This window comes from Phoca vitulina, unplaced genomic scaffold (genome assembly GCF_004348235.1).
Source record: "Phoca vitulina isolate PV1807 unplaced genomic scaffold, GSC_HSeal_1.0 scaffold9, whole genome shotgun sequence".
Taxonomy (NCBI): Eukaryota; Metazoa; Chordata; class Mammalia; order Carnivora; family Phocidae; genus Phoca; species Phoca vitulina.
Window position 1 is genome coordinate 34,084,084 of NW_022589712.1, and position 18,133 is coordinate 34,102,216.

At 36.1% G+C, this 18,133-nt stretch overlaps 1 protein-coding gene across 1 annotated transcript in view; it reads right to left on the reverse strand.

Moving 5' to 3' along the window:
- The window catches only part of LAMA2 (laminin subunit alpha 2), a 613,526-nt gene that overhangs the window by 253,131 nt on the left and 342,262 nt on the right, over positions 1-18,133 (reverse strand). The window contains exons 13-14 of the mRNA XM_032407892.1: positions 9,110-9,211; positions 7,980-8,191 (exon numbers count right to left, since the gene is read on the reverse strand). Coding sequence (XP_032263783.1) covers positions 7,980-8,191; positions 9,110-9,211 — 314 coding nt within the window. The remainder of the gene's footprint in view (positions 1-7,979; positions 8,192-9,109; positions 9,212-18,133) is intronic.

The following is an 18,133-nucleotide window of genomic DNA, read 5'->3' on the forward strand; positions in this document are numbered from 1 at the left end:
AAGAAATACTACTTGAATCTCCAAATCTAGCTTCTTGCCATTTTAATATATTAAAACAAATTTAAAATAAACTCTAAGGGCACAAAATTAATTGATTGCTATTGACTAGTGATAAGTATTGTTTCTTAAAATGATTGTTAACCTCCCCTAACACAACATTATATGCCATCCTTTAACCATAAGAAAGATATAACCAACTCTTGCATTTTCAGTTGCTTTCCAAAAGATTGGCAGTAGATTTTTATTAATCGGTGATTCACATTTATCAAGGAGTTTCCGAGATTTGGGAATCTATGCTGTAATCAATCCAGACAACAAAGCTAATGGGCTCATTTAATGTATCTTCAAAAGTAACAACCTTTAACCAAATTGTAAGCTTTTCAGCTAATAAGTTTCTAAAATATTACTGTTTTGGGGCAGCTGGCTGGCTCAGTCAATAGAGCATGAGACTCTTAATCTCAGGGTTGTGAGTTCAAGCCCTACGTTGGGCATGGAGCCTACTTAAAATAAAAAAAAAAATACATTAAAATCTTTATTGTTTTTACTCTTACTTTACTAATCCTAGACACTTGATAGTACCTTGGAATGTATATGACCTCAGACATAACCAAAAAGTTGAAAAGAAAAACCAAGGCAATTGGAGGGGATCATCCTCAGTGCTGAGTACTAACTGACATCTTCTAAAGATAAGGGATTTATCTTTAGCCACAGATTAATTCACTGAACACTACTTCTTGACTGCTTTCTTCTCTGGGGGTACAGTCTGGACAACTTAATAGAAGGCCCTAAAATGGTAAGTGTTAAAAATCACTCTTTTACAGTGTTCAGGTTACATAGAGATTTTTAGGAAAATCTCTAAGTGGTCATTTTTTCCCCCATCAAATAAAATTGTACAAGAAGTATCACTGGCAATTCCTCTTTTTTCCATTGGGGTGAAATTCATATAACATAAAATTAACCATTTTAATGTGTTCATTTAGTACATTCACAATGTTGTGCAACTACAACCTTTATTTGGTTCCAAGCATTTTCATCAGCCCATAGGAACACCCTATACCTATTAAGCAGTCACCTCCTATTCTGGCCTTTCTCCCAGCCCCTGGTGAGCCATGAGTCTGCTTTCTGTCTCCATGGATTTATCATGGATAATACTGGATATTTCATATAAATGATTGAATTATACAATACATGACCTTTTGTGTCTGGCTTCTCTCTTTTGGTATAATGTTTTCAAAGTTCATCCATGTTGTAGCATGTATCAGTACATCATTCCTTCTTATGGCTGAGTAATATTCTATTGTATGAATACACCACAGCATAGGGTTTGAGTTACTAAGGAGAGTACTTGCTTGTGTTGACGTGAGCTTATGAGCTACTTCTCACAAAACCCTGTTGTATCATCTGTGTACCTAGCCAGATCATCTCAATACATGCTCAATAAATTTTTGTTGGATGGATGAATGGATAGATGGATAGATGAATGAATGGATACAAGACTACATACACAAACATACATGCATGAATAGATGAATGGATAGGTAAATGAATAAGTGAATGGAATGTAGTTATATTATAAACACCGACTAACATACTCCCAAACAAATGATACACTGAAGCCTAGTATCCACATTCCAGATAAATAAAGTCAGATAAGTAAAAGACAAATTACTTGTTTGATCTGGCAAAAAAAATAAATAAATAAATAAACTGAAAAATGTTAGAGTTAGAACTTGAGGTCAGAGGTCAGAACTCATCTGAATGAATTGTGACATCTTATTGCCTGCAATTAATGGACTGTCACAAGATTCACTTAGATTTCTGATCACTTTAATTTCAGAATTAGATGATTTCAGGGTTGTTATACTAGTTTATTATCACATAAAAGACTGTCACAATTTACTAAACAGTAGACTGGTCAATTGTGTATATAGTCCCAGAATTTTCAATATAAAATTGAGTATTGGAATGTTTCAAAATAGAAAAGTGAGTAATTGACTACTTTAAGGAACAATTTAAAATATAACAAAATAAAAACAAAAATATTTTCAATGAATTGCCAAATTTCATTTGTCTTTTGAACAACAGATGTTCCTCTCCTTAATCTGTGTAACCATTTTGAGTTAATTTCAATATTCAAACATCTTTCCCAGTCATATCCCACATTAGCATTCACTGAGCAGACCCAATATTCATCAGGTTCTGCTGTTGGTAAATGGGATTTTAATATGTTTAACAGTTTTAAGTGTTACTCATAAAGAAGGCTGCAGTTTTTTTTCCCCCCTTCAATATAGACATGTTCTTTACTTGATACCAGGCTGCATTCATTTAAATACATAATGCTGATAGTAATAAGGTACTAAATTTTAGAAGTACATGAACTATCAAAGATTTGTCAACTAAGTCACATGCTTTAGCTGGCTATTTCCCCTTATTCATATGACTTGGAGATATGGATAAGATGATGAAGAGAAAAGACATAACTATATAAGCTTGTACTGAAAATATTAGAATCATATCAGAAGTGTTGTCCTGGTACTGACTTAAAGATTGTTCTCAATATTTTTGTTTCACTATATTTCTACCAGACTTACATAGGTTAAGCTTTGCTAAGATAATAATAACAATAATATATAAAATATTCTTTGAAACAATAAAAACTTTGATCATAAAACTCTTGTAAATAATTTTTTTTCCTATCTATCTTTTTTTCTATTGAAGGCACCATTTAATTCTACTTAAACAAATGTTACTTTGGGTGAGCCACCAGAGATGAAGATTTTATTTTGCTGTTTCAGGTGCTTTGTTCTCTTTCATTTTTGTCAAAACAAGATGATGACTCAGAACTTCCCGTAGTCTCTACCTTGTGGAAGTTCCATCAAGTACCACTCAGGGGGAACGGATAAATGTTACTCCACTCCTAAAAAGGCAAAGAATCATTTAGTGGCCCAGGTAATGTCTGAGTGGGCCATCTGAACAAGAACTAGACGTTTCCTACAATCATTTTTAATTCCCCATCTAGTAAGGGAAATAACTGACAGAATCGGATACCACTGAAGCCATTCACAAACGTTATATTAAATGCTAATATGATAATTCATTTCTTTCTTCTTAGCTCTACCAGTATGTACTGTGTACATTTCTAATGCACTATTTCTTATACTACTATAAATGCACATGTCTGCCTTCCATCCTGGAGTATGCCTTTTTTTTAATTCAGTGATCATTTATCCATCATTGTATCCTTTTTGCCTAGCCTAGAACTACCACATCATAATAATTACTGCTTACGGAGTGTCTGCTATCATCTGTGTACTATAATGGGGCTTGACAGACATCTCATTTAACTATGAGCGAATGCAGTGTGGTAATCGTGTTATTGTCCACATTTACAAATGAAGAACCTGAGACTCAGAGAAGTGCTGTGTCCAGTACAATACAGTCAGCCAACAGTGCAGCACAGATTCAAACCCAAAACCAATGATCATCTTGTGACCCTACGTTGCCTCCCAATGTATTGCTAGATAGCATAGCAGGTGTTTTTTGGTACATCATTTTCTCATCTAGTCTTCCATCTTCAAAGTTAGCGATAGTTTCTGCCATTTTACAGAAGAGGAGACTGAGACTTAGAAAGATATATGTGTATATATATAAAAGACACTCAGTAAATGGTGGCAGACTGAATGAATCCAATATTTACAGAATTGATTTGGTATGTAGTCAAAGACAATAGGGAGGAAAAACAGGTGGGTTTAAACCCCTTACTAAGAGCCCAATGCCTAGTGAGTTGCGTAAGATTTTTTTTTTAAGTTTTAAAGGCTTTATCAGTATAATTTCTTCAAAATACAGTTACCTGTTTCATTTATTTCAAAAGGTAGATGCATACCATACATCTCTCAACACTATTACTAAAATCATCAAGAAACTCCTTTATTTACAAGGGTTTTTCTAGATTATTTATTCCATAAATTCTGTGTAATATTTTTGGTGCAAACCCCCAATACATATTTACTCTAAAAAGCCCTATGAACATACCTTGCCTTGAAATGATTCTGAATTCATTTTCAAGCAATAAAGACACAATGGGGTATATCACGATAAAGTCATGATGGGGGCTCAGTTATGCTGTGATAACAAACAACTCCCCCAAATTCTTAGTGGTTTAATGAAAACAAAAAGTTTACTCATGTAAAATCCTCCCCAGTTCTGGGTGACTGGCCCAGTTTAGGGCAGCTGACCTCTATATGCTGTCAATACTTCAGTCTATTTTTATCTTCTTGAGGTGGATAAGCTCCAGAGAGTCTCATACTAGCAATTCAATGCTTTTCTTGTGTGTGTGTGGGTGGGCGTGGGGGGGTGGCAGGGCAAATCATTTCTTCTCACATATCATTGGCCAAACCAAGTCATATGACCACATCGACCCTCAGAGATTAGGGAAATGTAATATTACAAAAGGAGGAGTTTGGATCTGGGTATTTACCCAAGGGAAAAAAAAAAAACCACGAATTTAAAAAGATGTATGCACCCTATGTTTATTACAGCATTATTTACAACAGTCAATATATGCAAACAACCTAAGTGTCTAATAATAAATGAATGGATAAAGAAGATGTGGTATATATACCAATGGAATACTACTCAGCCATAACAAAGAATGAGATCTTGCCATTTGTTACAGCATGGAAAGCCCTAGAGGGTATTTTTTTTTTTTTTTAAGATTTTATTTATTTATTTGAGAGAGAGAGAATGAGAGAGAGCACATGAGAGGGGGGAGGGCCAGAGGGAGAAGCAGACTCCCTGCTGAGCAGGAAGCCCGATGCGGGACTCGATTCAGGGACTCCAGGATCATGACCTGAGCCGAAGGCAATTGCTTAACCAACTGAGCCACCCAGGCACCCGCCCTAGAGGGTATTATGCTAAGTGAAATAAGTCAGACAGAGAAAGGTAACTACCATATAATTTCACTTATACATGGAATCTGCAACATAAAGCAAAGGGACAAATAAACAAACAAATGACAACAACAAAGATGGAAACAGGCTCATAAATACAGAAAACAAATAGGGGTTGCCAGAGTGGAGGGAAGTAGGGGATAGGCAAAATAAGTGAAGGGAATTAAGAGGTACAAATGTCCAGTTATAAAATAAGTAAGTCATGGGGATGAAAAGTACAGCATCAGGAATATAGTCAATATTATTGCAATAACTTTGCATGGTGAGAGATAGTAACTACACTTACCAAGGTGAGCATTTTGTAATGTATATAATTGTCGAATCACTATGTCATACACCTGAAACTAATGATAATATATGTCAACTATACTTCAATTAAGATTTTAAAAATAAATTAGTAAATAATAAAATAAAATAAAAAAGGAGGGGATTGGAAATTTGATGAATTGAACTAATGTCTGCCATAAGGTAAAAGGAAAAAAATTGTAGAGTTTATACCTAATTGATATTTAAAAAAAGCTGAACAGACTCCTTGTTTGAGTTAAATATCAAGGGTGCTAGTAAAGCTAATGTTTAGAGAATTTAGAGGAGAAAGATGTATGATTTGGTTAAGTTCATTTCTATTTCTAATAGAAGGATGAAATTTTTCTGTTTTCATCTTCCCAATGAGGGCAATGAGAAAGAAATCAATTTTATTGTGTGAGCCTCTCAGCATTCTGGAAAAGAATGACAGCAAAAATTGTCACCATTTTGGAACTATCACTATGTGCTTTATCCTCCATGTCTCCAAGGTCTTAATGGTACTTGGAGAAAATGGTATTGCTTGCAGTGACTAAGGTCAGACAGAAATGCTTCCTTTTGTGTGCCTATTTGCCATTAGCAAAATGCTTTTGCAGCTCTCTAATTCTATTCTCATGGTGACCTTTGAAGTTGGCAAGGCAATTGTCCTCCTCCGCATTTCACAGACGAGGTGATTGAAATTCAAAGAGGTCAAAGCTACACTTATGTTTGCAACTATTAAATAGCTGAATTGAAAACAGAAGTCAAAATCCTGACCCACAGGCTAGTTCTCCTTCAACCATTCATCTGCATCTAACCACACAGCTGGAGGAAGCGAAGTCCACGTGCTGAGAACTACCATGGAAGTAAATCTTCCTTAAATACAACTAAAACACCAAGTTTTGTGGAGATAGCTTCAATTTACTTGTGCTTGCATAAAAACTGGATGCCAGGTCGGAAGCCTACTGTGCAAGACAAGTTGAAATCAATTCAAGTGATGTTTTACAAATATGATTCAATCCACTTGTAGATCAGAGATAAATAAAATATAACAAGTTCACAGAGTCAGGATTTATGCTGACTTTCTGCTTACCTGAAACGGGTAGGAGTTTCAAATTGGACACTGGCTTTTCCTTCTAGAACGACAGTACTTTAGGTAACTTAGGCTGCAGAAAGCAGCCACCTACTTGGATTATCTCCAGTGTCGTTCCCATACCCTTGCTCTGTGAACACGTCACTCATATAGGGGAACACTTTGGAAGGCTTCAAATGAAAACGATGATTTTGATAGGTAGACACTGAAATTATCTGACATAAATCAGGAGGAAATGCCTTTGGATGAACTAGTCTGAGAAGCAAGGCTGACAAAAATAAATAAGCCCCCTAGCCACTTTTTGTCAATTTGGTCGTCATTCACATTGAAAGCCAGAGGACTCATCTCTCTGTACTGTTTAAACATCATGACAATCTCTATTTACTAAATGGGAGAAAACATAATTAATTCCTAAGTGCTGCTTCACATCTTGATGGCATTTTAACCCAGCTTCTAGCAGAATTGCCTATGCAAAAGAGGTACACTGTTTGACAATAGTTCTGTTTATGAATCTGAGTCCCCTCCTTTGGGAGATGGTAATGATGATTACACTTAGTTGAAATGGCACAAGTGAAAGACAAACTAGGCAGCAGCACGAGCAAATGATGGGGGTGGGGGAGCATCAGCATAAACAAAAAGAATCCTTCTGTAGATAAACCAGTATTGGAGACATTGCTTTGATTCTGAATATGTCACGTTGTCAGTGTTGGGTCATGTTTCATCATCTAACTTAATCTCATTTAGGGGGGACGTTCCCATGCTAGCTTGTGCTTATTATCAGAGCAGAAAAGCAGAAGGGGAAAAAAAGCTCATTCAGACATAGTTGAAGTTTACATTTCACTGGACTAATACATCACTGTTTTTAAAATGAAAAGCACAGCAGCCTACAGTTAGTCGGATATGAGCATGTTTGGTTCCAGTCAAAAGTGCTCTCTTTAAAGAAAAAAAATGGAAAACAACCAATTCCAGTTAATGAGCACTTTCCATAATTATCACGTATAATTTCCACAATGACCCTGAAAGGTAGACACTATAATCTCCACTTTACACTTGAATAAACTGTTTCCACAAGGACGAATCACTTGCCAAAGGACACACATAAAATAAGGAATTGAGCTCACAGAATTCCGAGTTAGGTTGGCTCCAAAGCTCATACTCTTTCCTTTACATCACACAGCTATCCTAGTCTTTTATAAAGAGACTTGGGATTATTTAGATGAAGGTGCTTATATTTCTTATTACAAACTATATAAATATTAAGTTAGATACACGTTAATTAATTAAGGGAAGAAAATACAAACTACTTTCCGAATATGACTACCCTGGAGTTATGCCTCTTTAGTTCCCCACAATCTGAGTCAGCATAATGGAGATTTTATTTTCCAGTATAGAATTTCTCAGAATACGGATCATTTTTTATCACGTGCTCTGGCCAAACCGTGAAGGAATCTTCAATACTAGAAAAGGGCTAATACACATTCCTTCTGGGTATTTAAATTTTGAAGTTTTAATAGAAATGCTTTTTTGGAAAACTAGGGCTCGATTCTTATCTACTATTTGAAGGAAACCTACAGATCTTCAAAGTCACTCTTCTACCGCATGCATGTTTGCTCCAAAGGAAGTGTGCAAACACCGGGAGATGCAGTTCTTGAGTTTACCTGAAGATGGCATCCATCCCAAGGCTGTACGTGATTTGTAAGAGGACTCTCTTCAAATTCGCAAGCACTGTCATCAACTCTCTTCTACTGACAGGGAAATTTGTGCCATGTATGGTAAACAATTCTTCTTTAAGTGACAGTACATGAATATGTTCTTCATACGGTTGCAGATACACCTCATCTTGGGCTGTGCTGATTCTCAAGTCATTTCCCTAAAGGGGAAAAGAAAGTACAAAAGGGTAAAACTGTGAAAAGAAGGTATAAAAGGGTAAAGAGAATGCATATTTGGATTTGCCACTTGGTAAATTATCCTCAGTAGATTTTTAATTCCAGGTTGGCTTTCCTTTCATTCAGTATATTTCTGGTATATACGGAAGTAAGAGAAGGCAAATTAATTGTTAGCCTTAACCAGATCATCCCGATCACTTAATACTGGAAATATGTATGCTGGGGGAAGAATTTTGTCATTGATTCACATGCATGAAAGGTTTAAGGCAAAGAACAACAGAGCGCAGTGCTAAATCAACATCAACCTATTTGGAATCACAAATGTGCATGCAAGTGTGTGCTTTTGAGATTGTCTGAGTATTGGAGGAAGAGTGAGAGAAAAGGGGGGGAGGCTCTAAGATATCTTTAGGCCTCCAGCATTTTGGAATTGTCCATGGCCCCCCAAATCCTGAAAGCAGTTTCACCTATATCTTTCTTATCTAAATTATGAGTTCTGAAGTCAAGATTTAACTACACCTAAATAAACAAGTTTCCTTTTTCATTTGCATCTGCCAAGTAGACCATAAAATTTACTTGGAAGCAAGAGGAGATGGAAAAAATTAAGCTATGTAAATCAGCATTTGCCTAAACACTTCATCATACTTATATTCTTGGGAATATGGTCAATATGTTTTTATTTTAAAGTCCAAGTCTGGTCTAAAGGTCTCCATTATCATTGGAACCTAATGAATATGGTCAGTCTTTTAGATATCTCTCAGGGTGAAACATAAGACAGGCATAAAAAAATTTCCCAAGATATAATATTCCCTAAGTCATACATAAATTAATGTCAAACCAATCAGGTAAGGAATAACTTAAGAGTGTGAAACAGTTGAACATAAATGATCTGCTTCATACTCTACCTCTAAGATAACGATAATCTGGAGTACATGTTCTGTATCTTCTTCTTCTTCTTCGAAGTCATATGATATGGTAAACGTCAATTGTCCTCCAGCTGCTGTAAGCTACAAGAGAGGAGATACGTAATCATTACAAGACAGGAGATGGGCTATTAAATCATATTTTACTTATCATTTTAAAATCATTTTATTGTTCTAGAGGGTAGGATTTGAAAGAAACAGAAATCACAAGAGTGCAGAGTGAGAATGATAGACATTTCTTTAGCAGTAACATTTATACAAACCTTACCCATCAACAGCAAGCCTGACATAAATATAAATTCATGTATTATTTTCCCCAGTATCGCAGGCTTGCTGAAATAGGTTAAGTTCTGTGAAACCAAACACAGCCCCTCCTGTCATTTTCCTCACCTATAACTTGAGCTTTACAATTCCCAAGCAGAGAAGGATCTTCGTCAAAATTGGGAGATTTCTAACCATCCCTGAGGGTCACTCACTTTCTGTTAGTCTGAACACTTTCAAAAAAGACATCACTCCATTTGACAGTGACTTTATATAGACTATAAGCTAAATGGGGAAATGTTGTGGGTCAGAGCAAAATAAAAGAATGGCAGCAAATTTTATATTATGATACAATTCAATCAAAACTCCCAAAGAAGATACGCTTTTCCCTGTGCAATCAAATATGCTTAGTTGAAATGAATGTTATTGTTCCTTTTCATTAAATAAACTTCTATATGCCAAGCCCCGTATAATGGATGCTTGAGGTTTACATCTTCTGACATTGAGAGTAACCTTGTAGAAAGGAAAAAAAATAGGAAAGCAAGATCATTTATAGGACAGGAATCAACATTGGAACTTGAGTGACAGACTCGATGCAAATACTGCAGTCCTTTTTTAAAAATTCCACTCTAGCATTGTAAATAAAGACATTCATAAAACAAAGCTGATGATTTGTATTCCACTGTTTCCTCCATGCTGACACACAGAGGCCCAGCTTTGCAGCCACTGGCTCTCTGTGGCCTCTTACTGCAGACCCTGAACACAAAGCAATTCCCGGCGATGCACTGGATGGAGGAGGAGGAACCTGGATTCCTCTCAGAGTTGCTCCATAGGGAATGCCACATAGCTTGCCATGGCTGATTAAACAGGGTTTTCAAATCACAGCTCTGCAATGTCTTCCAAGAGCTCATTACATGGAGCTCTATGAGGAACTAGAATTCAGAAAACTTTTATTCCCCTGTTCCCCTGAGAAATAGCCCTACTCTAATGTCTTTTCATATATAAAATAATAAATATCTGCCTGGACTATAGCACTTGGCATTATTGTGAGTAATGAAGGGTGAATCTATGTAAAAGGTTTTTGGTTTTATTAAGATAAGCATCCTAAATATTACCTTGCATATTTGTTCAAAATCAGCCAGACCATTTTCTCAATGAGAAGAATCTAGAGAGGCAGCAGGAAAGAATGCCTTACATATTTTAAAGACTGAACTTTTTAGAATTTTCTACACTTATAAAAATATTTAGTAGGAACCTACAGATGGAGATTGGGAAAAACACCAGGATATAGAACTATAATGTTGCAAAACTTTTAAGCTTCCAAATATATTTTGATCATTTAAAATGTGGACTACATGCTTTTATTTATTTATTTATTTTGGGGAATATGTTTCCCTAAAAAAAAGGAAAAAAGACCAATTTTAATTCATAGTCTCTTAATTTAAAAATTACACAAATGTGAGGAACTCAGAACAAAAGGTAATGCCTATTTTGCTCATAAGAGCCAAAGCGAGTATAATTTGAATATCCAAACTTTTTTTTTTTTTAAGATTTATTTGAGAGAGAGACAGAGAGAACACAAGAGCATGTGCGCATGTGCATGGGGGAGGGGCAGAGGGAGAGGAAGAGAGAGAATCTCAGGCAAACTCTGCCCTGAGTTTGGCACTGGACTGGGAACTTGATCCCATGACCCTGAGATCATGACCTGAGCCAAAATCAAGAGTCAGACGCTCAACCAACTGAGACACCCAGGTGCCCCAGAATATCCAAGCTTTTAAGACTTTAGATGAAATAGAAAAATGTTTGATTTGTTACAACATTTCATCTGTTTATGTTGTTTCCACACCTACTCATAATAATTATAAAGTCAAATAACATATAAAATAATATGAGAGAAGAATGAGGATGGAAATGGGAAAAAGAAACAAACAAATATAGAAAAAGAAAGGGCTCTTCTGCAGGTCAATCACAACCATAAAACATGAACTAAGGAGTAGAATTAATTCAACCTATTCTTCTGAGGGCTTATGATAATAATAGCAATAAAATGAAAACTTGACTTTTCACTCACATTTCATAACACAAATTTTCCCCAACTCTTCCATGCATCTTCGATACCTATACCAAGGTATTGTTAGAACCAGTTTTTGAATTATCTAAAAATTTTCATGAGTGAATCCATTTTACTTCCACCTAAGTTATGTGGAAACAGACCATTTTAAAAAGGTATATGATGATGCTGTTGGTTTTTTCTCCACATCACAAATACCCATTTCCATAGTATTAGAATTACTGTCTTTTTCTTTCACTCTAAAGCTGTATATTTATGTCCATTTCTTTTTTTTTAAAGGTATTTATTTATTTATTTATTTATTTATTTATTGAGAGAGAGAGAGCACAAGCAGGGGGGAGGATCAGAGGGAGAGGGAGAAGCAGACTCCCCATTGAGCAGAGAGCCCTGTGTGGGACTCAATCCCAGGACCCTGGGATCATGTCCTGAGCCGAAGGCAGATGCTTAACCAACTGAGCCACCCAGGTGTATGGCCATTTCTATATCACAGCTTAGTCAAGTACTTATTTAATTAATTTTCAAAAAGGATTGCTTAAGATGTGGGATCACAGTTTAGAAGTTGTCTTTCCCAACAAGTACATACCATTATATGGAAGTCTTTGTAATGAGTCAACTATAAGACAGCATCTTCTTTTCTGAGGGATATTGGGATTTGGGGGAAAAACCTGTGAGAACATTCAGAGTATAAACTGTCCTTTCCTATAGCTTTGGATGAAGAAGTCTCTGCCGCTTCTCCATCTACCCACCACTCCATATTCCAAATGTCACCTTCACTTGGCTCTTCTACATCCTTGCTTTCCCACTCTCCTATAATCCCCCTTCATTATCCCAATCATCAATCTCTCCATCAAATCCAGTGTGCACAGGGCTGCCAATCATCAACTGACTTTATTGTTTCCTCTAGCTATTATCTATGGTTATTTATTAGTTTCACTGTCAAACTCTGAGATATAGGATATTGCACTCATTTTCTTTATTCTTACCCAGCTAACCTTTTTTATTTTACCTACTGCATCCTGTCTTTCACCCTTGGTACTCCATTAAAAGAGTTTCTTGAAAGGTCATTTATCAGTTCTACCTAGCAACCACTAATGGACCTTTGGTTCAGTTTTATTCTTACTCTCTATGTGGCATGTAATTATTCTTAAAATTCTCGACTCCTTTGTCTTCTATTGCACCAAACTTCCGTGATACTCCTTCCTCTGTCTTGGTCGTACCACTGTCTCATTTGTAGATACATTTTTCTTTCTTATTCTATACTCCGTGGATGGATGTCTCCAAGAATCTTACTCCCTTTGGCTACCCTTTCTTATTGACTCTATTTCTTTCCAGTGGATTTAATTATGTTTATACCTGGTTCCTAAATCGGTATCTTCTATCCTGTGCTGTGTCCCTATATTAGTTTGCTCAAGATCTCATAACAAAATACCACAGACTGGGTAGCTTAAACAACAGAAATCTGAGATCCAGGTGTCAGCAGAACTGGTTTCTTCTGCAGTCTCTTCTCTTGGCTTGAGGATGGCCATCTTTACCCTGTGTCCTCACATGGTCTTCTCTTTGTGTTCATCTGTGTTCTAATTTCTTCTTTTTAAAAGGACACCAGTCATATCAAATTGTACCCACTCTAATTACCTCATTTCAACTTAATTACCTCTCTAAAAATCCTTTCTCCAAATAGTTACATCCTAAGATTCTGGGGGTTAAGACTTCAACATATGAATTTGGGGGCAGGGATATAGTTCAGCCTGTAAGAGTCCTGTACTGAGTGATTGTTTAATAACATCTCAAACACTCAACATACCCAGTTAATCTTATTATCTGGATCTTCCCAGGAAACAAACTTGATTATTTTCCCAACTTCCATGATTGGGTCAGGCCAATTGCTTTATTTCTCTTTTTCAATTAGAAACCACAGGTGTAACATAATATTGTTTTTCACTGTGTTATTTATAACGAATTAGTCTCAGTCTTATTCTATTGAAATGCTTCTTGTCTAACTTTCTATTTTCACTACCAAATCACACTTACTAGGTCCTCACCAAGCATTTGAATTCAATTCTCTGACTTCAGTCATTTTGGGGGGAAAATTTTTATCAACTATTACTTCTGTTGTTGCCTTCCTAATGAAGGACCTCTAGCGGTCCTGGATCTATAATATCATTCAAGTTTCTACTCAGTCTCAACACTCTCTAGGATCTATTTAGCCCCCTATTCACAAACTGTGTGCAGAGGTGGCCCAGGGCATTGCAGTAAACTCACAAAGGCACTGTGGGATACTGTCAATGTTTAAAGGAAACACAAGCAATACTATGTATCTGTTGGACACCACACAACCAACTAGCTTGAGGTACTTCAGTTTTAACATGAGAAAACTTTATATTCCTTTCAGGGATATTCTCAAAACATTGAGCTATGTTTTTGCACTTTCAGCCATGCCGGATCTTTGTTAAGGGAAGTCTTCAGTGGATGCTGTGATAAAAACCACATATTGCACAAAAATCAATGTGAAACAGGAATTAAAGGTAGCAGTGTCCAACCTGTTTCTAGGTTTGAGAAGTTGTGTATTACCCAGCAGGCACACAAATCCCCTTTAGTAAGTCATTGTGGTTATTTATGAAAAAAAAAAAAAAAGAAATTATTATATTGCCTGAACTTATGTGCATTATCTTTTTAAGTGGTTGCTCAGTTGTTAAAATGCAAGTATTTATTAAGTTGTTTGCCCCTCACTACTGTGGCATATTTCAATTGGCCTAGGAGACACTGTGAAAAAAAAAATACAGAGACAGTAAGAGTACCACAAATTGAAGAAGTTTTGGCACTTCCGACCTATCCCCTCTTTATATCTACCCATTCTGCTACTTTGATTTGCTTCAATTCATTTTCCTGCTGAAATTCTCACCCCTACAGCTCTCTGACTATTCAAATGCTGCTTTTCTTCCTCTCCTTAGCTAGTGTCCTGCTGGTCAGAAGACTGAGGAAGCAAAAAGGGTTTCTCAGTGATATTCCCAGACTCAGTGGCAACCACAACAAATAAGACAGCTAAAGGACTCTAGAACAGGGAGAGCTCTGCATGAACCATCTCATCCATTAACGCTGGAGAATGCATTCTAACATCCCACGACATTGGTAAGTTACATGTACTGTGCATAACTTTAATTTTCCACAATTTTGGACTTTGTAGACTCAATTTATTAATTTTATCTTTGAGACTTTCAAATTCATCCATTTGGGGAACAACACTGGAGCACTGCATGTACCACCAATAGAACATTTCATTTTCTCCTGCTGCTGAGGAACACAACTGTCACTATTGGCCAGAGAAATACAGTTTTCCACGGAGAGAAGTAAGCATAATTCCAGTTCACACTGAGGCAATTCTTACATTTACTAGATAGATTAGACTATATTTACTAGAGATGAAAGTTGTATTTCTTTTCAATACAAAGAGAAAGTGAATTTAATGAGAATAATTCATTTCATAAAGGTCTCCAAAGTCCTAGTGTTGTATTTTTTTTTTTTTTTTTTACCTTTCTTTATATCCATTCAGCAAAATTCTCTTCAGGAAGATTCAGATATCAAATTGAGAGACACTGCAAGGAAAAGGAGTGGCATCCATTCACTCCGAGCAATGGTTCAATTCTAAGCCCTTCACTCTTCTGATCCTCAAATTCACCCCATTAAGAAAAGAGCAACACAAGTAGCTGTTTCCCATGAGTACCTGTTTTAATTCTACCTTCAGGGGAAAGAAACAGCTTGTTTGCAAGTAACATTACAATTACTATGCAATATATAACCTAATGTCACACATAATAATGTAGTGTGCGTGCAGCACATTGCATTAAAGATTTAATGAGGCAGGGAAGTTCTCCCTCATGAGTGGAAAAGGCTAAAGGTAATTCTTAAAACTAAGCTTTACATTAGTATTTAGTATTAGGCTACCTGTGTTGTAGCCTCCCTTACCCGCAATCTCAAGAAATATGAATTGAAGGGTGAAGGGTGGGTGATCTATGGGGGACAATATACTTGGGGGAGAAATTCTTTTGTAAAATAAGACTGGATTATTTGGTTGTCTGACATCAGAACATCATCTCTCTTATTCCATTAAATGGGGTGTAAAATCTAATATTTACTTTTGCTTACCAGAGCAAATATTTCGGGAGGGATATACAAAAATCAAACGAGGAAAAGTCTTTGTAATATGGAGCAGGATAAATGAAACATATATGTTTCTTTTATTATGTTATGTTAATCACCATACATTACATCGTTAGTTTTTGATGTAGTGTTCCATGATTCATTGTTTGCGTATAACACCCAGTGCTCCATGCAGAACGTGCCCTCTTTAATACCCATCACCAGGCTAACCCATCCCCCCACCCCCCTCCCCTCTAGAACCCTCAGTTTGTTTTTCAGAGTCCATAGTCTCTCATGATTCGTCTCACCCTCCGATTTTCCCCCCTTCATTTTTCCCCTATCTTCTTCTGCCTTTTTTTTTTTAACATATAATATATTATGTTTTCTTCTTCTATCTTCTTCTGCCTTTTTTTTAAACATATAATGTATTATTTGTTTTCAATTTAGCATCATAAACATGGCGAGGTTTCATCTTTCTAGATTTTGAAGCTCCATAGCCTTAAATTCTGAAAATGTGTCCCTCTCACCAAAGTGTTTACTGATGCATCTATTCATGGAACTCTCCTTTAACATAGAAACAGAACTTCATGTTTTGTTATGCTTTTCTGTACATTTATAACATTGAGATAAGAGCATGTTTCTCTTCTTTCAAAGTTTGATAATTAGAATAGAATGGGTGTAAGGGGATGTTGAATTAGAGAACAGGCAGAATTTGCATAGGAGGTCCTAACGTTATATCACCTTAATGCATAGAAAAAGGAGTAGGACTTGTGAGGGTCAAACAGAAACAACACATTCTGGAAACACTGGCTTGTAAGGCAAGAGACCACGTTATGTAATCTAGGAGATACAAAAGAGGAAAATCTTGAGGATTTTCCTGCCCGCCTGCCTCCATTCCTCCCTTCCTTCATTTCTTCCTATCTGTCTGGTTTTCCTGCCCCCTTCCTTCCTTTTATCCATCTCCTCCTTTTATACCTCCGCCTCTTTTACTGCCCCCCTACTCCTCCTCTTCCCCTCCCCTACCAGCTCCATCTCCTCCTCCTTCTGATTATTTTTTTCCTTTTAGATGTGGCCACATCCAACTTGATAATTTTGCATTCCTTTGTATTTTGTATCAGCTAAATTTCATAAGTATTCCAAAGTAGGGATGAAAATTATGAATGTGACTGTGCCAAGGACAGAGTTTTATGGCAGGCAGCCCATCAGAGGTACTCTCTCTCAGTGTGACACCAACTGACCACAGTGTCCCTGGAGACCAGTCCCCTAACTGCTTAATGGAGAAATCAGTTATGAGCTTCTTATATGAATTTTTATAAAATAAAATAATGCCAACCTATCTTCAGCATAAGCTTTATGTCTTCCATATTACAAAGTAAGGCCCGATTTTACTTTCTCTATACTCAGTTATGATTCAAAGCAAACAGAATTATAAAGGTTTGATCAGGTAAGAATGTTTCTGGCTGTAACTGAAAGCCAGACAATTAGCGATTCTCGTATGATACGAGGTCCAGAACTAAACAGATCAAATTTTAAAATACAACAAATAGATTATCCACACCCTCCCACCACTTCATACATTTTCTACAAACACTTAAATCCATTTGGGGACACTTAAAAATATAAACACCTCATAAACAGATTTGCTAACCATCCTATAGAAGATGATGAAGTACACTACCCCGTACACAAATTAAGATTTAGTGTTTCCTCTAGGTTTTCCGACAGAGAGAACTACTTGTTACTTTTGTGACATGCACTGATAAGTGTTGAGTTGAAATAATACTATCTCAACAGATGTAAGTAAATGGTAGCAGCCAAATTCTCTAAACTGTTTTTTGTTACCAGGCCCAGACTCAAAAACAGGATTTTTGCAACAGCTGCTTGTCTTCTGTTTACTTACTTACGTTTGCATGGAATGTTCCATTAGTACTCTTGCTATGGGTTGGATTAATTTACGTGTAAATATTCAGTACAAAAAATACATGTAATACACAATTAAACATTGATCTAATCAAATAAGCTGTAAATTATAGTTTTATATATATGTAAATTTCTTATTGACTAGGGACTTAATTTTTTTTAAGTTCTCTGCCAAGAAAACAGAAAACTGCATGCTCATGATATACAACATGAATGTTGGTTAAAATAACAACATTTTAATCCAAGTTCCATTAAGTTAAAGAGAAACAGCCTTACTATTTTCATTTAAATGATAAATGAATATATATATTTTTATACATTTATGCACACACAAATTCTGGGGAAAAAAACTTATGAAAACATTGTAAAATGGAGATATCAATAATGGTATTTTCTATTTGAATACGAATTTTAGCTAACCTTTCTCTTAGTGCGTAAGCATTTTGTCCTATAAGGATATTCTTTACTTTGGATAGTATATGGCGATTATATAGCCTTTCCCCTCTTATTGCAAAAGCAGGAACAAATAAACAGAATTCTGTAATAAAGAGAATTCCTATCTTTCCCATAGGCAATGCTCAATGTTTATACCTTCGGCAACACTAAATATAGCCAGAAGG